The sequence below is a fragment of the Triturus cristatus genome, chromosome 8 (genome assembly GCF_964204655.1).
Source record: "Triturus cristatus chromosome 8, aTriCri1.1, whole genome shotgun sequence".
NCBI lineage: Eukaryota > Metazoa > Chordata > Amphibia > Caudata > Salamandridae > Triturus > Triturus cristatus.
The window spans coordinates 867,945,112-867,968,124 of NC_140591.1; the positions used below are offsets into that span (position 1 = coordinate 867,945,112).

General features: G+C 41.7%; 1 protein-coding gene across 2 annotated transcripts in view; it reads left to right on the plus strand.

Moving 5' to 3' along the window:
* LOC146805198 (G protein-coupled receptor 35-like) overlaps positions 1-23,013 on the plus strand; it is a 98,503-nt gene that overhangs the window by 61,890 nt on the left and 13,600 nt on the right. The window contains exon 1 of one of the 2 annotated variants that reach the window (XM_085622399.1): positions 21,970-22,084. The exons of the other annotated variant lie outside the window; for it this stretch is intronic. Within the exon in view, the coding sequence (XP_085478525.1) occupies position 22,084 (1 nt within the window). The 5' untranslated portion in view covers positions 21,970-22,083. Of the gene's footprint in view, positions 1-21,969; positions 22,085-23,013 lie in introns of those variants that run through there. 2 annotated transcript variants of the gene reach the window in all.

The following is a 23,013-nucleotide window of genomic DNA, read 5'->3' on the forward strand; positions in this document are numbered from 1 at the left end:
AAATACAGTGATGTAATATCTGACGTCATCAGCAGAGGATTGCGGTCGCGTGAGTTATAGTTGCCAGCACTAACTATAACCGGGGAATTTCATTGGTTTTTCACGAGTGAAATGTCCAGCTAACTATAACATGTGTGAAACCTATGGTTTTTTAAGTGAATTTGCAAGGTTTTTTAAATGCTAATTCGTAACTATAACGTGTGTGAAACCTATGGTTTTTTAAGTGAATATATATATGTATATGTATATATATATATATATATATATATATATATATATCTCCACAAGCAATGGCGAAGCCCGAGCCACTTCCAATGGCGGGCGCACGGCGGGGTAGCCAGCCCCTATAATTCCACACTTTCTGGTGACAATTCTCGTGCAGCGGAAACACCACCAGTGCCACGGCCACAGTTTTGCTTAAAGCAAATTTATTTCAGGCAACAATAACACCCGACGTGTTTCAGAGTTAAACTATGAAATAATAACGTGAACGTGATCATAAACATAGAAAACATTTGTTGCTTATTGGTTTCAATAAAGTTTTATGGCGGGGCATAATCACAACGCAAACTGGGTTAATTTTGATAAAAACATTTCGACGGTATCAAGAAATATTTAAATGGTCTGACAACGTTAATATACAATGTAAATGTGCATACTATTGATCGACAGAATCTCGAATAAAGATTCATGTTAGAGATTTCCTGTGGACATTATTAATAACCTTTATCATCCTGGTTATAAGATATGATTCTGCCCAAGTTGGCCTATTGTTAATTTGTCCAATGTATCTTTCTTTTGCACAATAAATTACCCTGTCCCTAGTGGGTGAATATATACGTTAAGTTGTCTGCTATCAGCAATATTAATTTTAAATATCTAACAGTCAAACTGTCCATCCTTTGTACTCAAGGACACTCAATTCTGCCCCAGTGGGCGAAGCCATACATTGCATGTGACAAATAATAAAGTGTTCTTGAAAAAACAGTAAATTCCATTAACATACGCGTAGTGAGATATTTATGCTCTTTCACCTTCCAATCTTCCCATCTGAAACCGCAAACAAAGAATACAATGTGATATATTACAAAGTGACAAAAAGTGCTATACAAAAGTTAAACAAATTTTAAAAAACCTTATAAATGCTAATTTTAAGAAAGGAAGCTACAATACTCTAAATCTTAACCCAAATTACAGGTGCACTGATAATTCCTCATCCAAGTTAAGACCTTTAGGGTGCAAGGTGTTAGACTATATACCCATCAGAGAGAGAGGAGGGAATAGAACATCGGAGCTGAGGAGACTTGAGTCTTAAATAATGATAATTAAGTATAAGACATAAAACTTCAATAGATTTGCATTTTGATTGTGTACTGCGTTGAAATGGCGGGTGATGAGAGCTATCAAATCTTTTCTTAGCTTTATGAATTGTGCTCCCTATGTAGAACTTGTTACATGGGCATTTCAAGGCGTAAACCGCATACTCTGTATTACAGTTCACATAAAATTATGAAGCATTTACTGAAATTTTAAGTGTTTTACAATTCTCACTGTGTTTGCATGCTTTGCATTGACTGCATATAAAGAAACAATGAATCTCATTTATCTTTTTGGTTTCCTTTATATGGCATGTACTAAGAGAGTCCTTTAATGATTTTGTTTTTCTAAATGTTAAGGATGGGGTCTCTACAATATGTTCAGTTAGGTCAGTGTCTATTCTGAGAATTTCCCCAAATTTTTTAAGACTTCTTTTAACCTTCCATGCTTGACAGTGATAGTTGGTAATCAACCGGATTTGTTCCTTATCTTCTCTAACTTTGGGTATTAGGAGAGCGCTTCGTTTTAGTTTGTCTGCTTTTAGCTCTGCCTGTTTTACACTAGCTTTGCTGTATCCTCTGTTATGATCCAAAGATTTTTAGACAGTTTTTTTCTTTCTGGTACCCTGCCTCTGTACTACAATTCCTTTTTGCTCTCAACAGTTCGCCAAATGGAATACTGTGAATTAGACTTTCAGGATGGCAGCTTCCCGCATGTGTCAAACTGTTCCCTACAGTTTTCTTTCAAAATAACTGACTTGTTATTTTGTTTTCTTGTATTTCCAATTTCAAATCAAGAAATCCAATGCTAGTGTTGCTTATTTGACTAGTGAACTGTAAGTTCATTGAATTGTCATTTAGTAAAATGGTAAATTCATATGCCTGCAATTCTGTTACATTCCATATACAGAAGATGTTGGCTATATATCTAACCCAGAAGACGACTTGGTCATTAAATAGTTTGATGGGATCTACAAATTGCTTCTCCCACCAGCCCAGGTAGAGACCAGCAAAGCTGGGGGCGAAGCCAATTCCCATCGCCTTCCCCTGGGTTTGCCTGTACACTTGTTTGTCAAAAAGGAAAAAGTTGTTTTTAAGGCAAACTAGGGTCATCTCTAGCAGCATTTCCATATGCATGAGAAAGGAAAGAGATCTTCCTTTCAAAAAATGCCTGCATGCATCTATACCTAAATCTTGAGGGATGCAAGTATATAGACTATTTACATCAAGACTCAATAGAAGATAGTTTTCATCCCATATGATGTCATTTATAATTCTCAACAAGTCTGAAGTAACTTTGACATAAGAAGGCAAAGCTTGTACAAATGGTTGCAAAAAATGATCAACAATTTGGATGTATTTTCTAGTAAACTCCCTCTCGAGGATTCTATAGGTCGCCCCAGTTGGTTAGATGGATTCTTATGTACTTTTGGCAATAGATACAATGCCGGTATTTTAGGATGTTTACACACTAAGAATCTATATTCGTCCTCCTCCAAAATGCCCTTGTCTCTCCAGTCAATCAATTTGTTTGAATATTCACTATTTGCTTCTTCATATTGCTGTCTGGAGGATAATACATATTTGTCTTTGTCAGTTAATTGCTTATAGCCTTCAGTCAAATACATGTCTAATGGCCAAATGACCACATTGCCACCTTTATCAGACTTTTTGATGACTACATCTGTATAGCTTTCTAGTTCTCTTCGGGCCTCTTTTTGCGTTTTTTTAAAATTATAGATGAATTTAGGTGTACGTCTTTCCATTTTTTGCAATTCATTGATCATACCACTTTCGAAACATTCTATGGCATTACTGTTGATCTGAAGGACAAACACAGATTTTGGTTTAAAACCACTTTCACATCCCATTCCAATGTCAATGTCAGTGTTGATCAAATTTAAAAAGGGGTCATCAATGAAACTGGCATGGTTATCCAATTCATGCCTCCTGTGTAAAACATCAATATCATTTACAGTAATACTCGTCGGTTCTGCCTGTGTTTTTGTAATGCGTTACGGAGTTTATCGTAAACCATTTTTTCAACTTTCGAGAGAAATTGAAAAGATCAATACGTGTGTTAGTATATTCAAATGTAGCAGACGGGCAAAAGGACAGTCCTAATGATAGTACTTCCAATTTGATTTACAGTTAAAACACGTTTATGACAGTGGTAAATCTTTCTAGTTTCATTCATTTTCTTGCTTTGTGGCCCTTTGTTAGAACTCCCACTGGGCTGTCTGTCTTGTTGTTGATGTTGTCTAATTTTGCTTTGCTTCCTCCTCTTCCTCCTCACCCATGACCTTGTGTGGGGGTACCTGTTTGGCGTCCTCTTGCCATGAGGGTAAACTCGTTAAAATTCGGGCTTTTATGCTTAATGGTTCAGATGGAACTGAGACATCACTTTCACTCGTTTCACTATCAATTGTTTCAGTGATTAACTAAATTGAGGAACAGGAAGGAATTAGCGAAACAGTAGACTTGAACAACCTTCAACTGCAAAAGTGTCACTTTGTTACTTCCGTTGTTTTTCTTAATTGATCGAACCTTTTCCCAAACATTAGGATCTGTCCCCTTTCGTAATCAACTTTGTCGCGGTAATATTTTCTTTGCTTTTGTGCTTTTATCTCTTCTTCGATCTTATCTAATCTGCTGTCGATTTTAGCCATTTCTATGTTGAAATCCTCAACAGTGTACAGTGAGAAAGGAGTGAGTTTAACTCCGAAACGCGTCGAGTGTTATTGTTGCCTGAAATAAATTTGCTTTAGGCAAAACTGTGGCGGCGCCACTTGGGTCCTTTCCGCTGCACGAGAATCGTCACCAGAAAGTGTGGAAATATATATATATATATAAAATATCTAAAAGACCACACACAGATTCTCCGTACTTCGGCACTGTCGTTTCAGCGAACAGAGAACCACGAACCACCAGAAATATTGGCATTATTATTTATTACTTCTCAAATGATGCGTTTCGGGCACCAATTGCCCCATATCACATAATGGAGAATGCAGTTCGCCATCTTTTTTTGTATGCTGTGTACTGAAACCACGTGGTAAAACAAACATAGTAAAAATAGTGAAAACACTAGCACACTGCTCCGCATATAGTTGAGTCTGTTTTCTTGACAGTACCATTCTGACTATTATACCCAGATCGTACATCTACTTCACCATTAATGACTTAAAGTGCACATTTTTACAACATGGTAATAAATAATGCTGTATACATGCGATGAAATGGAGTAAAAAAACAATGTTTCTAAAAATTCATTATTTGAAAAAACTATTGTAAATGCATCTTGATAGTACATATTTTAAATGCAACAAACTCCTTGATTGGATACTTAAAAACATGTTTATCAACAACAGTAAAACCATAAAAAATAATCTTCTTTATGGCAGAATTCCTATATGAAAATATATCCATCCACACTCCTCCCCTCTCCGAAAAAAGTCGAGCCCACACATGTCCTTCAGGGAATTCGATGTTCATTTCACCACTGAATGGCGCGTTTCGGTGCAATGCCTTTATCAAATGCCACGAATTAGGTGAATGTTCCAACTTTCCCACTTTTAAATACCAATTGCCTCACTCCGATTGGTTTAAGGCATGACAGCAGGCAGGGAGGGGTTTTCACGGACTCGGCACCACAAAATGCTAGATTTGGTCCCCATGTCGTGGAAAAAAGGAGCCACATGGAAGCAGGAGTAGCATCCAATAACTCTTTCTTTGGCCCCAGATGCCTAAAGTAATCCTTCCCAGACAAATCTCTTGCCAACCTGGACAGAAAGGCCACTATAACGTTCCATTGTGCCATTGTTTGCACATGAAAGCAAAACATTCCCGCCAATAATGTACTTCAATACCCAACATGATATTTTGTGTTTACTATGGCTAGTTTACATTAGGGCTTTCTTCAGTGTGTACCCTAGAGCACCTGACACTTAACAATTTTATTTTCTCCAATAAACATTTCATGGTTTCCTGTTGGCAATCCTACATATGCTAAACTTGGAGAATTTCAATCACCTGAGAGGTGTCATTGAGGACGACATTGGTGATGTCAGAAGTAATATAATCTATTATGACATTTGTGCTGCCTTCTGTGATGTCATGTGCGCAGTCATAAGCAGTGCACAGGTTGTAGGGGTATCACTTCAACTAGGGTTAATAAATATAATTTTCATGTTTCTTTAACAAATGCTGATTTCCAATGAGTAACAACATCCACAAACTTGTTAAAAGGATATTTAGTTCAATATATTAATTAAGGGGAAAAACATTTCCTAATCAACTTTCTATTCATATTTTTATAGGCGTAGGGAATGAACTACACTTTTTCATTATAGGACAAGTTTGTGCATTGATCACTGAAGCTGTAGCTGAGGCTAAATAAATTAATCACCAGTCAACATTAACTACTAAATCACCCACTAAAACCTAAGTCTTTTCCAGAAACCCACAAAAATCCTTTAAGGCTTCTTCAAAGAGAATACGTTTAGGACCCTTACTGGCACATTCTAAAATACACATATGTATCTGTAGTATATTACCTCTACCCATAAACAAATAGCAATTCTAAACCACAGATTTCCCTCCTTGATAATTTCCAACATTTCTTCTATGTTAGTTTACCCATTAAAATGTTAATTTCTCTACGTATGTTAATACCCAGGTATGTAAATGTTCCACAAAGCAGATTATATGTCTATCAATCCATCTTTCCCTTAACACTAATGTTGGAAAAATTGCTGTTTTCAATTTTTTGATCGTTTTTCGTTTCCTGAGAAACTACTAAATGCATCCATCAAAAAACAAAGTTTCAATAGACTCCTGAGAATCAATCAGGGACAACAACATATCATCTGCATCCAGAAATTCCATGAATTTTCAGTTGCTTAACTCTACTTTTTGTTGACGAATATTTGCAGCAATAACTAAAAGGCAAAAACAGACAAAAATAGGAAAAAGTACATTGATGCATCCCTCTACTGAAGGTTTAGGGCTTAGGCCAATCTCCATTTGTCAATATTCATGCCATTGCCCCGTAATATTAGTATTAGTAAGATTACAAATGTCCTCCATGGATAATTCCCATTGTACTCAGCCAAAACCTTTACAGCCACTCCCCATCACCAATGATCATTCGGGCTTCATGTCTATCTTTTACAAAACCTCTCGGAGTTTTACATAGTAATTTTCCTATGAACCTTTTTTTAAACTAGAGACAACACTTTAGGATTTTCATTAAAAAAATTCAAAGATATTGGCCTACAACGTTTATTCCTACCAAACTGTAGGTATTACCATTGCAAGGCTTAATTCCAAGTGCAATGATTTACTTTTTGAACAGCGCATTATTAATCAACAATAGTGAAGACACAAAATCTGCAACAAACTTGTGATAAAACTCAGTAAACAACTCTCCAAATCTGGTGATCAACGTGTTAAGGTTATTGCGTTCATCATGTCCTTTTAAAGCATTGACACAGCTATTTTAGACATCTCATCTTTATCAAGTTGTGTAAATCCAACTGATACACTAAGACTCCAGTAGTATTGTTACCACTTTTAAGCACAAATCTAGTAAATCCCTGTACTATTTAAAAAAATTACCATTTGGATTAACTATTTTCAATTCTGAGTGGCCTTACCAACCCCTAACCCCATAACCAGTTTGGTTGCTTAATCTTCTATAACGCATGCTCCTGGAGCGTAGCTACAAGCCACAGCGCCCCTCTCTCACGCCTCTCCTGAATATCAGCTCCTTCTTGGTCCTAGGGAATAATTAGGACTTGCTCTTGCTTCTAAAGTATCTTTTCTAATTTCTCCTGTTTTTATGGCCTTTTCCATAGTAAAGCTCCATTCCTGAAGATTGTTCCCATAACACGTTTGTGATTTCAGACCCTTCATCAGAGTATAAAGGTACCAAAAAGCCAAACTCTAAAACACTGCACCAGCTGTTCACCAGTTTACAAAACGGTGATACACTTGAAACAGTTATGCCCGAAAGAAAAAAAGGTAGCACCTTTCATTTGGAAACATTTCTTTGCACATACACTCCAAACACGAACTTCCCCTAGAGAAGAAGAGGGTTCTGACCTGTAAAGAAACACCCAGGGGCTTATTTACAAGCTCCTTAAGCTGCTGGTGCATCACTTTTTATGACACTCCGACAGCAAAGAGTGCAGACCCATATCTACTAAGCTACACAAAGCCACTGTATGGGGCTTTTCATGGTCACGTAGATATGGTGTAAGGCAACTCAGTGCAAGTCGCTGTGTTGCCTTACACTGCATCAAGGAGGCGTTCCAGTGGTTTTTATGCATTCCCAGATTGCAAGGATCTGGAAATTCAGCAAAACTGTAAGCCTCACCAGGCCAGGCTTAACTAGGAGAAACATGTTTATTTCTCCTCGTCTTTCCTCTTTCTATGTGTACTGCATTCTGCAGCACACTAGAAAGAGGAAAAGGCCTCCATGGATTTTTTTTTGTCCGGGAAGGAGTCCCTTCCTGCACAAAAACAATCCTGCCAACAACACAGACACCCTTGCACCATTGTGCAAGGGTGCCTGCGTTGGTGCTAGGCACCATATTGTGCGCCAACACTGGCTGAAAGGACAGGAATGCACTGTATCTTGTAAATACTGTGCATTCCTGCCCTTTGGATTGGTTGGGGGGGGGGGGCAGCTCAGCAAAAACACTTGCTGTGCTGCACTACACCAAATCATTGTAAATGCTGCCCCTAGTTTTTTTTATTTCAGACCTTCAAGTATTTGGATCTTGGACATGTGAGCCCCTCAGCCACATTGCATCTCACCCACTGTAAGCTTCTGTTAAAATGGGATTGGGTCCATTTTAAGAGTTTCACTGTCAGCCTTTTGAAATAGGGTCTACTGGCACACATCTGGGCTGGGAGGTCCTAAGCTCATTAGACATGACTGTTTTCTGACCCTACCTGGTGTCTGTGCATACGTTTCTCTCTCACAAAAGGAACCCAGAATAATTTGGATATGGCTTGTAAAGACCTTATATTTTAATAAGATTCATGGACTAAAGAGTTAGGGGCTGCGTCAGGAGGGATGGGTTTCATTAAATAATAATTAAAAAAGTTAAGTTACCTTCCTGCCGGCCAGGTCCTGCATCCTCTCTGCTCCTTTCCTGCTTTTGGCAGGAACAGGAAGCAGGTGGCCAGGCTCTCACACCTAAGCCAATCACAACGCTGCAAGCAGCGTTGTGCTTGGTCGGGACGCCGCCAAGCCAGGGGCTAATGGCCCTGCCATGTTCTCCATGTAAAAACAACAATTGATGGACAGAATGCAGAACAATGTCATACATTCACCCCAGTACAGAGATCTGGGCCTAAATCCATCGTTTTTTGGCTCACCATGCCGTTCCAGTTTGAACCCAGCCATATGCAAATCAGTCTTGACCCTGTGTCTCATGGGTACAGTCCAGCCCAAACTGCCAAGCCAGGTCCTCCCTGGACTGGAAACAAGCATCCTAGGACCGGTTTCGGGGTTTCACCCCTCTTCAGCCAGGATAGCTTGATTCCAGTGGCATGGAGAGCACAGGACTCACGTCTGGGCATACCCTTCCCACTCGGGGTGACAAATGCAAAAACAGTTCGGGCTGGACTGTTCCCATGAGGCACAGGGTCAGACTGATTTGCATATGGCCATGTCTGAACTGGGGTAGCAGAGTGGGCTAAAGAACGGTGATGGATCAAACCCAGATCTGTTGACTGGGTGTGAGTGTTTGATTGGTTCTGATGCTCCGTCCATCACCCCCCCCTTTTGCACCGCTATGTTCTCCATGTAGGCTGCATTGTAGCCTGCATGGAGAAGAGCAGAGTGCGCATGACTGGTTGGGTCGGCCCGCACTCAGAAGTGGGCACACCGCTCCTCCTCTGCCTTGCTTGCAGAGCAGCCCCACCCGCCCGCCTGCAGACAACCAAACCCTTCTGCTTCCTCGCAGTGCGATAAGCAGAAACATAAAATAGTAGTTAAAGCAGTGGGGTGACGCTCCTCTGCCAGGTTGCCGGTTTCGGTTACCAGTCCGTCCCTGGAAAACTGCTTGGCCGGCCCCCCTGGGGGGGTGAGGCAGAGCTGTTTGCTAGGGTCAGTTTCAGCCAGTTTTGTTACAGAGGGACGATTATGCCATCCCTCTGTAACAAAAACGGCCCCCGCTGTGGTGGCCCACTGGGGAAACTCCCAGTGCCCGTCACAGCCAGTCTTGCCCTGTCCTCCGCCCTAGTGGAGGAGCCGCCCCTGCTTGTGGCGGAGGCCCTTCAGTCATGGGGGAGTCTTCGTACTCGGGCGGAAACTCTGCAATGAGAATTCTCATTGAAGAGGTTCCGCTCTGAGTGTGGATACCACCCTATGATTGCGAGCATCCGCCACAAGTGTGGAGGCCCTTTGTGAATAAGGTCCTAAGTTTGTAGTTCTGAACTGTATTTAGTCTTTGTGTGAAAGCTGGGTAAAATCTAATTTTGGATTGGCTTAAAACGCAAAAGCCATTGACACAACTTTTTCTCTGCTTTCCTTGCTCCTAAATGGATACAAATATTAATGTTTACCTATATGCATTCCTTAATGCATTTGAATTTGTGTGATATTTTTATGAACTAGCCCTAATAAGGTTTAGGTTATGAACTACCCTGCTATAGCAAGTTAATTACTCTGTTGCCAAGATGGCAGTAAAACAGCCTCCTCTGCACACTAGACCCATTTACGAAGGATTATCCTTCTCCTGGCGGAGGAAATGGGAGTGGAATCTACATAGGGTGATAGCCGATTCTCTTTGACAAGCCTATGCTGGTCTTTCTCATGGGGACAAAACTTGGCAGAAAATATTTCTTGGTAGTGCAAGAACCTTTTCTTTCAGGATTCTTATAATATTTGTTATTGAATGAAAGTCCTGCTGTATATAAAAGTTATAATCAGTGCATGTTTCTGGTGCTTTCTTAGAATGTTACAGGAAAGAAAAGACATTTAATTATAGAACGGCTTATGTTCTACTATTGTATTGTATGGGAACAACCTTCCAAAGCCAGAAGACTTAAAGAAAATATGCTCACCAATATGTGGTGGTGCAATATTAAAAGCAAGTTAGGGCCTTCTGATGCGCTAACTGGTAAAGGTGCCACTAATATAGGATGCCTATCCTACATAATAAGCTTATTGCGTAACTGAAACTTGTCCTTCTTCTGTGCCTCCCTGTGGATGGTGAGGTGTCCCCATAGGCAATTCCATCTGCCAGTCTATATGTTTGCTAATCTGTGTGCAGTGTTTATTTTTATGTCTAATAAAGTATTTTTCTTTTTTTAAATGAATGGCAAGGCAGTGATTCATTAAGTGGTGTTTGTTGCGCTGCGGAGTTCTGAGTCTGTAGCACACAACTCCTCCATTGGTATCTTTGCACTGCCCTACCTTAGTACCTTGAGACTAAAGTTCTAAAAGAGATACTAGGGGCCATATGGAAGAAACTTAATGTTTTGTGATTTTCAAATAGCTAATCTGTAGAAATCAATGTATGTAACAGTGGGGTACTCAAATAGCGATTTTTACAGATTCGCATTCATAAATAGGAAATCACTATTTAGGAAATCACAAAATTGATATTTTCGAATAAAAAAAATCGCAAATTAGGAGACGTCGCATTTTGGATGCCGAATGATGTCAGACCAGGAAGTTTACAAATACAGGGTGTGGCCACAACCCTGAATCCTAGCAGGGTGCTACTGGCTCACTACCGAAGTGTTTTTTGGCAATATCTGTACAACACCATGTCCAGGGGAAATGGGGACAAGGATTCTGGCAGCAGGAAGAGGAAGGTCAAATTTTATGAGAAGGAGTTGGAGCTTCTAATAGAAGAATGAGTGCCACTCCAAAGAGCTGGTCCATGTGTGCTACAGTTTACTTTTCAAGAATGCCAGAAAACCAAGATATGGAACAGCATCCTGGAGAAGGTGAACTCCCTTGGTGTGACCCAGAGGACTATACGTGAGATCAAGAAATGCTGGGATGATCTGAAGTCCCACACAAAAGAAAAGGTGGCCAGCACGATGGCTGAGGGTTGTGGCAAAGGCGGTGGACCCTCCAAACACCCCACTTCCACTTCCATGGAGACACTCAGCGAGGGGAAACTGGAACCAGAAAGTGTGGCGAGAGTGTCAGACATTGACACCTCCAATCCTGCACACACCAGCCAGGGTAAGGGTACTCCCTTTACTTACTTGACATAACATGTTTGCAAATCCTCAAACATCACAGCATAAATAACTCAATTGAGATGCTTGCCCTACATTGGCAATGCATCATGGGGGTTGTAGCACACCAAAGTTGCATGCTGTATTTTGTGCTGATGACTCACAAACATGTCACAAACATATAATCAGTTGCAACAATGTAGTGGACAGACATTAAGCATTTATTTACACTAACAATATACATACATTTCCACAGATCACACCCAGGATGTGCCAGAAACAATTTTGGCTGAAAAAGCTAATGACACAAATGTGGAAATGGAGGACAGCACATTGCCAGCTCCTATTCCCATCACTCCAACACCAACTGCTAGGAGAGCAACTGTTACACCATTGCCAAACTTTGTGGCTGGTGATGAGAAACAATACCAAAGCAGGGACACAACAACATTTGTGGACAGGACACACAGACAGCTTAGAAGCCAACCAGCAACAGTCCACAATGAGAGCACCCTCTGCCATGTCATCTGACACATTCTGTGTTTGGTAGCCTGGAGAAGACCATCATCTCCGCACAGCACCTGGAAACCAAGCAAGTCAGGACTGTCAATAGTCATCTGCTAAGAATGTCAAGCTCCATGTAGCAATTACCGAAAAGGCAAGACCTGGGGATTGCTGCCATGGTAAAGGAGCACCATTTGCAGAGACAGAGGCACAGACAGTACCTGGCATGCTTTGATACCTTCATCCATTTCATAAACCAATTGGTGGTAGCCACTACAACTCTAGCAAGGAGAACTTTAAACATACAGACCGACATGGGGCACTCCAGTCAGGATGTTGCGCTTGGGCTAGTTCAAGTGATTACTTCCCTTAAAAATATAAAGACCAATAACCTTTGTGTCCCCAACATTCTGTCCCCACCTGAGAGCGAAGAAGGCTCTAGCCCCAGTGGCACATCTATGCAGGAGGCATGCAGTACCAGGCGTACACCCTGCTAAACACTTCTGGCTCTTACATGTCCACAGTTCCACAGGGCAGTGTTGCTGACAAGGCATCCAACCCCAGAGGCCGGAAGAAGCGAATCCACTTAACACTCAGAGTCATAAGTCTGCTGTTTTATTGTTTGCAATTACATAGTTTGCTGCCTAGTTGACAAAATGTTACATCCTCAATGGATACTATTGATGTATGAGAGATACATTATGGTCACAACCTGAATTATTATTATTATTATTATTAACACTTCTTAAGCGCATGACTACCCTAAGGCATGCCAGGGCTAGCGGCAGAAAGAGCAGGCACATGAAAAAGCTACCAGTTGACATTCTGGAATAGCCAGGTTTTGAGACATTTCCGAAAAGTGAGGTGGGACGTCTGTGAGCACAAATGCAGGGGAAGGGAGTTCCACAGCATAGCTGTATTGTATGAAAAGGAACGTCCCCCACTTTGCATCTTTTGGATTTTAAGGATGGAAGCAAGCATTAGCTTTGCATAGCGAAGGGATTTCCTCGGGCGGTATGCCACAATAAGAGACTGGTTAACGAGTGGGCCTTTACCCATGAGGGTCTTGTGAGCAGTGCATAGGGCTTTACATTTGATCCTCTCCTGTATGGGAAGCCAATGTAAGGACTTTAGGCAGGGCATGGCTGACTGAGTTCTAGTCGGGCGGCGCAGTTCTGTGCCACTTGAAGCTTCTTTAAGGTGGACTTAGGTGCTCCTAGGTACAGTGAGTTGCTGTAGTCCAGGCGCGAGAGAACTAAGGCCTGGACCATGATTCTCCTTGCCCCCATGGGAAGTATGGGGAGGATTTTCCGCAGCATTCTAAGGATGCCATGACAGACCCCTGCTACTTCCACTGCTTGCTTGTCGAATTTGAGTGACTTGTCGAGCCACACGCCCAAGCTTTTTATTTTGGATTTAGTGACCGGAGGGGGTCCCAGACATGTTGGCCATGATAATTTGACCTCCATGTTGAGTGCATTACCTAGATACATAATTTCGGTTTTGTCTCCGTTAAGTTTGAGACATGATTGTTGCATCCAGGTGGCTACCTTCTCCAGGCAGGATTCCAGGTCAGGGGGGACATTCTGTGGGTGATTTAAAGAGACCACCAGCTGAGTGTCGTCCACAAAGGTGTCCTTTCAGTTGTGCACCATGCATTACCATCATGTGTGATGTCTATTTCTTAGGTGTTGTTATGACTTTCATCTCAAAAATAGTTGTTGGTGGTCTGTGTGTGTGTGCTGCATATGTCCCATCCTGGTGCAACTGTAGTGATGGTACTTCTACATCTGAGTCAGATTCATCCTCAATGGTGATGTAGTGCTGACTCTTCCTCATTGAGATATTGTGCAGTATGGCACATGTGGCAACGATCTTACAGCACATCTCAGGTCTCTACAGTAGTGCTTCGCCGGTCTTGTGGAAGCGGCGGAACCTAGAATTCAGTATCCCAAAGTTCCTCTCAATGATGGAGCGCGTTGTTCTGTGTGCCCTGTTGTACTGCCTTTCACTTCTTGTCCTTGTGTGCCTGGATACTCACACCATACCAGACTCCAAGGCATATGCATTGCCTCGGTCAGAGCATGAGAAGGAAAACCATTAGGTCACATTATACAATACAGGTCTGACCACTGTATTCATTGAGCCAGCAATTCTCTTACCTAGTAAATACACATCACAAAATTCACCCTGTAACAGTGGTTTTATATTCCACTTTGACAGAACATCAACAAGTTGTTGGTGCTTCCTGGGATTCTGGCCACATGGTCTGTTATGATACTGGAGGCATCCCAAACTAGTTTGAGCATTTTACTGTTTCTGTATATCAATTAATTTCCTGAGGGGGCACATATGACAATATGTGTGTCATAAGAACAGCCAATGGCATTAGGGAACTGTGCTACCTGGTAGAACATACATTCTGTCAATTACAATAATTGAGGGGTATTTGGGAAAAATATGTGTTGGTTAACTTTGTTAACCATAATGTCCAGAAACCTATGAAAGAACCTTGAAAAGGCACTTTATGACCCCTGCCCCCCCCCCCACCATTGCTATGACCCCCTGGTAACTGCCAAAAGCTAAGAGGTGTGGTCAGTACAATACCTGTACATGTGGTGGGATTGCATTGTTTCTGAGTGTTGGGGTCTGAAGCTGAAGTTGTAATTCAGCCATTACAGTTTGAACAGACAGAGGAGGAGATGTTTGAAGAAGCACAAACAGGATGACGGTGACCATAAATATCCTCACCTGTCTCCTCCTCCTTCTCTACCTGCCAGCCAAAATCCTTATCTTCCTTGCCAAAACAGAGGGCCGCCATTCTGAAATAGCCAGATGCATTTTGGGTACCTTTTTATAGTTTTCATCTGGTTACCACCTGATCCAGATTGATGGTGATTGCATTACCTAAATGGCAATTTTCGACTATTCACAATTAGTGAATCACTAACTGCCTGTACAAAGGATTTCCTATTTGGAAATCCCTATTTGCGATTTCCAAAATATGATTTCTACTAGATAGAAATCGAATTTTGCACCACCGCAAATGCCTTTCGTACATACCAAAATGCTATTTTGCATTTCCTAACAGCCCAAAATTGCGATTCGCACCATTAGGAAATGCAAAATGCCTTTCTACATATATTAGGACCGGTCCAACAAGAAAGATTAGAAACCCCTCACAACCATACTCTTTTTGGTTTTTTTTACTCTAGTGAAAGCAAGACTATTTGCCATCTTACAGTTTTGACTCCCATGTAACTATAAAATGAACTGATTAGACATTGAGGCCCAGATTTAAGAAGCCTTTGTGTTGCCTTTGTGTCACTTAAGGTGGTGCATGGCAACCCAAGGGCATTCAGAGAGATTTACTAAGCCATGAAAAGCCACCTGCTTGACTCTGATTAGCTTAGTAAATCCAGGGTAATCCAAGACAGCACAAGATGCTGCCTTGCATTATTCTGCATTGGGAAGGCATTCCGTGGGTGTTCCCACTCACCCACCAATGGATTTTGGCACATTCCTAGATTTGCTAATACTAGAAAACCTGGGAATGCATCAAAATGCTATGCCTCCTTAACAGAGACGCAACACAGAGAAGTACCTTTATTTCTAATCATTATTTCCTCTTTCTATACACAAAAACAATCCTGCCTGCTATTGCGGCACCCTTCTACCATGGCACAAGGGTGCCTGCATTGGCACTAGGTTGCACTGTGTGCGCAAACAAAAGGAGTAAGCAGGAGTGCACCACATATTAGTAATGATGGCACATTACTGCTCTCTCCGCAGTGCAGAGTTGTCTTGCTACATTGCGTCAAATAAAGGTAGATCTGTGCGCACTATACATATGATGTCCCGGTTAGCAACCAATTTGACAGCCTTCAAACCCTTGAGCAGGTAGACTGACTAAATATGATAGATCCAATTGTCGCATGTATTAAGGAATGTAGTCAAATCATAAAAACAGAGTCACAAACGTGCATGTCCAAATTCGGATTAATCCCTGAAGCAGGAATTAACTTAGAAGAAAGGTGGGAACCTTTTTAAAGTATCCATCCAGTAGCTGGTACCTCGCCCCCCACTGATGGTAGAATAGCCACCCACGAAAAGCGTCAAAATCTTGTAACACCTCCCATTCCCACAGACCAACCGAATAATGATACTGACGTGAATTACACAAGCAAGAGCAACCAAGATTTTTGTCATTTGTTATTTTGGAACATTGCTGGCATATGCTCAAAGCTTGCCAATCCGCTATGGCTGGACTTTATATGTAAATTTAACATAATGTGTTTTCAGAAAAACTTGGACAGAGGACATTGTGCACATCAACAGCTATAAAACCTTTTAAACCGCAGCGATACCATCGGAACATGGGAGACCTAAGGGCGGGCTATCCACATATGCATCCAACATCATGAACTTAAGCAAAATCAAACTGAAGAAATCAGAAACATATTATCAACTTATTATATTTCACATTGATCTGGTGGCACATTACCTAATTTCCTCATTACCCCCAATATCTGATAATGATTTAAAACTCATTCGGAATGATACTGTAAAAGATGTGTTTACAATATGGGGTGGGGACTTTAACTCTGCTTTGTGCCCACACAATGGGGGGGGGGACATTTGTGGGTTTACATCTGATGATCGGAACAGTCATACGCACTTCCGCATACAAACTATGGGTAACTTCTAAACAAAGTCATGTTTGCATCAGATTTAGGGCTTTCTAACGAGCTATGTACACCGCTAGTCGCCCTCAGCTTCACTTTACTGGCAGAGGGTCTCACTCGACCATTGACAAGTCTAGTTAAATGTCTAGTTGACATCAACGTATAAAGTCTTTTACTACCCATAAAAATGCCCTGAGTGACCATTTCCCATTAACCATATCCTTTATATTATCAAATATGGCATTAAACACCAAGGGTAAATTGCTCCATGTCCTTTAGAACATAGCTTTAAGCAAAATAAATGGCTACTCCCTGCATTGGACTATGGTGGATCCATTGGAATTCACAAAGAAAGAAGTGACTAATTGCAAATCTGCCTTGATTGCATGTGGGGTTGTCTTGTCAAGGCAAGCTGACGTTTTAAAATCCTTCTCACTGATAACTGGGCATATAAAAAAAGGCGTTATTTGTGGAGAATAACAACTCGCGTATTAGGAATAAAGGCTGGTTTGATGCCAAATACACCCAAGCATATGCTAGACTGAAACACATGTTACATAAACCAACCAGAAATACCCATGATATCAGAAGGGCTTGGGGGAGGGGGGGGGGGGGGAAGGACTATGAATGCGCACTTAAAGAGCACAAAGGTACGCTGAGAGAAGAAGCATGGTCAACTTTGCCTTTCAAAATGCTGTGTTGTCTCTAGTTAGGGGGGCTTCATGCAGTCAATGCCCCTTTCCTGGCTACTCGAGACATACCCACTATCAAGATAGCAATAGCAGAAGATCAGTGGGTGGAAAATTACTCTAGATTTCTTGAGCATGGAACAGTTATACATATTAGAGGAAACCAACAACCCCAAGACACAATACTGCCATCCGTTAACTGTCCTATAGATCTCCAGTTTACACTTGAAGAGGTCAACTGCGCTATTATGGCAAGTATGGGTGGGAAAGCCCCTGGGCCTGACGGAGCCTTCGTAGATCTTTACAAATCTAATTTGTTGGTATGGGGCCCACTTTTAACTAAAGTAATAACAGCATGCTGCTCCTCTCATTTGATAACAACCTGGTTTGAATCAATCCTTGTCTCAGTCTTTAACAGTGATATAAGCCGATAGCATGTGGGATTCTGGAGGTCACCTTTTTTAGATTCCCTGGTCAAGGTAGTGGGGCGCATTATACTCCGCAGTTTGGCTTCCATCAGGGTCTACGTACAGTCGAGCAGATTCTAAATTTAAACATCCTTCTCCGGAAGTACTCTCCGGCCAAGCAAGGTAGACTGTACTTAGCGTTTGCAGATCTTACAGCAGCCTTAGACTGTGTCACACATGATAAGTTATGGAGAATCTTGGAGGACTTAGGCATGGAAAACCTCACTTATACATTTTCTGAAGGCAATTATATAGTGAAGCAAAGGCAAGGGTGCTTGTTTGGGGCCAGTGGGGAGTGCACGGCCATGTTCAAAATACAGAGGGGTAAGACAAGGTTGTATATTGGCTCCCTTCCTATTTACACTTTATATCAACAAACTGGGTCAATCCCTGGCGAATCAGTGCCAGGACCTGCCACTAATTGGCAAGCATCCCATACCTGCCCTATTGTATGCGGGCGATGCTGTATTGAGGTCACGTATGCAACTGTGGCTTCAAAGGGTAGTGACTAGCTTTTCCACGTTTATGCATAGTTTGGGTGTTAGAGGGAACACCTCAAAAACTTTTATCATGAAATGCAGGGGTGGTAATATAAATCTCTCTACATTTTGTACTGACAACAAAAAGGTTGAATTTACAAAAACATTTTCCTACCTAGGTATCCTTTTCGATCAGAAGGGGACATGGTCTCAGCCGGTCCAAGCAAGGAAATTAATGTTCATGAAAGCCACTGCCGCTCTAGTTAATTTCTCTAGAAAGCTGGGTAGACGGCCGCCTCTAGAGGTATTACATCTCTACCCCTATGTACGGTTCAGGCGTCTGAGGCTATGTAGATTCACAGCCATTACAACTAGTCGAGAATGCCTTTGGAAATTTTTTGTTGGCAGTCCCATGCTGTACATCTTCCTACGTATGCCATTCTGAACTAGGGTTGCCATTCATTTCTGACCTTATAAAAACAGAACCCATCTTACTATTGCACAGGATCTGGACGACAGCAAAAACTACGTTTAATAGGGACATTTTAAACGACAGTCTTAAGCTAGAGCGGGTTTTCACCATACCATGGCTAAAATACGTTTAACATTTTCAGGATGACCAATGTCGTTCATGAAATTTTTATGACCCTATTACTATGATTGATGTCACAAGAAAAATATCTTAGGGGAAACTGTCTGCCACTAGTGGACATAATTAGACTTCCCACAGAAATAGTGAAGCCAACTGTATTGGCAAACCAAATGATTCTAACCACCTATAGCATCCAGCCATATCTTAAAATCATGCACGGCGGATACATTAGATTCCTACTGACCAGATTTAGACTCGGGATTATTCATAGATTAACAAATTTCCCTATTATGAATGATGGGTCCACAGTCATGAGCAGGTGTCCATGTGATGATGTTTCCCAACAATCAACTTTGCATGCCATTCTCTTTTGCAAAATTTACTCTGTACAAAGAAAAAGGTGTATTTTACCTATTTTCAAGTTTATCGGCCTTAGACAATGTCGCCCTGCATTCATAGCCCTGCAATTTTTAGAGAATGAATATTTTACAATGACATTATCTGTTTTAAAAAATATATATATTAAACGTAGAAAAAACATTTTAATATGAAATTTTACAATACTAAACTTCTATTGTATGCATATAGGAAGCCAGACCAACTTTTTAAAACGATTTTTAAAGCGGTGCTGATAATAATGATGCATAATATTCGATTTCTTTCAAGATAATCATAAAAGCACATAATAACGCTTTGTTGAATTGGTAAATCTGTGCTAAATAATGGTAAATCTGGGCCTGAATTTGTCCCCATCAACCCCTTTATACATGTCAAGAGATCAATCTTGTCTGCATTCTCCCACAAAAATCCTCACTTGAGCCTTAATTCTGTTTTCAAAATGTATGCAAAGTCCTTGCTGAAGGGTCTTTCATGATTTCCTGTGGAACTTAAATGTCACTTCCTAGCCTCTGGAGTCTCGTTGAATACAAAAAATGCCACTAATGCTCACAGATTCATTTAGAGAATCTACCATTGTAATGGGAGAATAAGAGTGAAGGTTCTGGATACGTTGGATGGAGGTTTTGTGGTTGACTGATCAATGGTAGGTTGCAGAAATGCTGAAGTTCTTCAATAAACACAAAATCAATGGGCAATGAAAAGCTTTGGAGGCCATTATAGCATATATCTCTACTTTGGGCTGAAAGCCAACCTGGCCTAGTGATGGTGTGATTTAGGGCTGGATTGCAGAAGGTGAACAGAGTGCTTGTGGCAACGTTTTTTTAAAACTTTGTACATGAGGGTAAATGGCTGTTGGGTAGAACAAGAGGCTATTACATAATGAAGTTTGCTGAGGACTACAGCATTAGTTAATGTTTTGGCTGTTTGGAAAGAGATGCTTTACAGGATGCTGAAGAGCTGCAGTAGGGTAGCAACTGAAGTGGAGATAATAAAGGTGGGCAGCTGAATTTGAATTTCAAAGTGCAAACAGATGCCCAAGGGGGAGGGTGTGTCAGTACCCGGAGATGTGGCGGCAAAGAAAAAGGAGAACTAGCTACTCACATATTTGCTAAAGTTTAATTACTGTCTAGTATAAAAAATGTCATACATATATTACTAGAGTGAGGTTGAAGGTGGGACTAGAGAATGTGTTCTGTGTGTCAGCAGTGAAGAGGTGGCATGAGAAATCATCAAAAGATGATATTGCTTAAACGTCTTCATGGACTTATACCAGAAGAGAGTTATGATTAAATAATGTAGAACCATGAGACAGTAAAGAAGGGCTGAAAGAGATCAGAACAGAACCAAGCCTGGACTTATATGGCTGAACCAGAGTGGGAAGAGCATCAAGGAATATGTAGCAGTTTACTGTGTCGAGGATGAGGATAGACACCAGTGGTTATTATGTGGAGGCAATAAGGTGATTAGAGGCTTGATTGACAGAGGTCCCAGCAGCATGGTAAGTATGCAAATGTGATTAGTGTCAGTGGATTAGGCAATGGGTGGTAATAAAACAGTGTGAGCTGACTGAAGACCAGTAATTCCAAGGTTTTGGAGAAGAAGGACACTGGTTAGACTGAGGAGCATATTTACAAGCCCCTATCACCATGAGAACGTCACTTTTCATGACGTTCCTGTGGCGATAGGGGCTTTGCCTTATTAACAAGGCAGCTTAAAGCCACTTAACTGGATAACGCTACCTTGTAAACAAGGCCCCCTGTCATGCTATGCTTAGCGTGAAAGAAGAGGGCAATGGGTGTTGCTGTGTGCATTCCACCGCAACACCCATTGATTCTGACACTGCCCACCAATTTACAAGGGAGGCGTAAATTGGAGGAAGCACCAGAATTAAGACCAGGGAAAACCTGGTCTTACCCTGGCACAACGAGGAGAAATGTTTCATTTCTCCTCGTTGTTGCCGTTTTCATGTGTGCTGCATTGTGCAGCATACATGAAAACAGCAAAAGGCCAATGATTGTGTGCAGGAAGGGGGACCTTCCTGTACATAAACAAACACTAATTTTCAGGTCGAGCATCAGCGCGTATGCGCTGTCTGCAAGACCTACAGTAATCACTCTATGGAGTGTAATTTCACATGCTGCTTGCCATTGGTCAACTTCTACATTGCTTTTATTTTCTGTCTCCTTATTGGCCGGTGCTCTAGACACATCACCTCCGCTTTTAGGCCAGGAGCACTGGCCAACTACAGTTTTCCTACACTGTAGGTCTATATGTTTTCCTTTAGGGACTACTTATTTTATTTATTTATTATGTCATCCGCTTCACTTGCAGGCACACACATACATTTTGGGGTGCCATGGTTTGGAGCAGGCGGCTCTCCGCGGCCCACGAGAGAAAGGGAAAATCCTCCAGCTACACTTTATTTTATTTTGCAGGGCATGTTTCTTTTTTTTTTACTTACAACTGTTCAGCGCGGCGCCCGTGCTTTCTGCTTCAAAGCTCCATCCCTCCGTAGTGGGCCTTGCCTCCCACCATCAAAAACCGGCTGACTATTTAACTCTCCTTTCCTCCCCGCTACCAGGTTAAGGAGTTAATCATTGGTCAGGCTCAGCCTCTCCCGGGAACACCTCTACAGCGCAAACGCCACGATAATCAGCTGCTGAGCCAGCCTCAGACCTGCCCACCTCCCCTCCTCCCCTGCAGCAGCTAATCAGCTGCCCAACAACTCTGGACTCTGTGCAGTAAGTATTGGATTGACTCCATGTTGTTTCTTTCTCTTTTTTTGCTCACTAATCGCTGAATTAATATTACTATTCACTAAAGGATTGCACGTTTTGCTTCCGCCTTCTGCTTCATCATAAGCCCTCCCCCATCCTCTAATGTAGGGAAACGGTACATTTGTGCTTAGAGGGCTCTGCCTCCCCTGCAAAAATTAGTCTACAGGAAAGGGGAGGACTGTGCTTACGCGTACAGAGGAAGGACTAGCCTAATGTCTAAACCCTCTCATGTTACCAGAGTGTGGGAGCTGATGCATCTCTGTGCTTGGGCCCGTAACCTACTTAATGTCCGCTTGTTACTGATTTTAAGCCCCACTTTGACTTTCTACCGCATGTGGAATGTTACCCTTCACTGTCACATTGTAACCGATTGTTCACTTCATCAATAAGAAGCTTTGTTAAAAGCACCAAAGGGTTACTGTGAAAGCACCTCATGCACGTCCTTATGGGTCCAGGCTGTCGCTGCTCACCTTTGTGAACTGAAGAACAAGTTACTTACGTTCGGTGACTATACATCTGTAAGAGACATAGATAGGTAAGGAATGTGTAACTCATCTAAGAATTACCCCAAGGTGTCAGACTGGATCCGGAGAATCTTTTCATCAGCAGTACCCCTGCGCGTCGAAAGGTGGCGTTGGTCGGCTCCGCGTTCGTCGTTGGCGTCGTGGTCGCCGGGATGACATTGGGGTAGCTACTTGGACGCCGCCCTCGCGCGCTGACATCAGTTCTTTTACACAACATCCCACGCAAGAAGAGCAGAGCCATGCAAGACATTGACCACTGGTGCACAAAACTAGGGCCCTGAAAAGGATTCCCTGACCCTAGAAGTCAGTTTGGAGGATGGGTGGGGTGGTAAAAAATCTATAACTAATTTATGTCTCTTACAGATATAT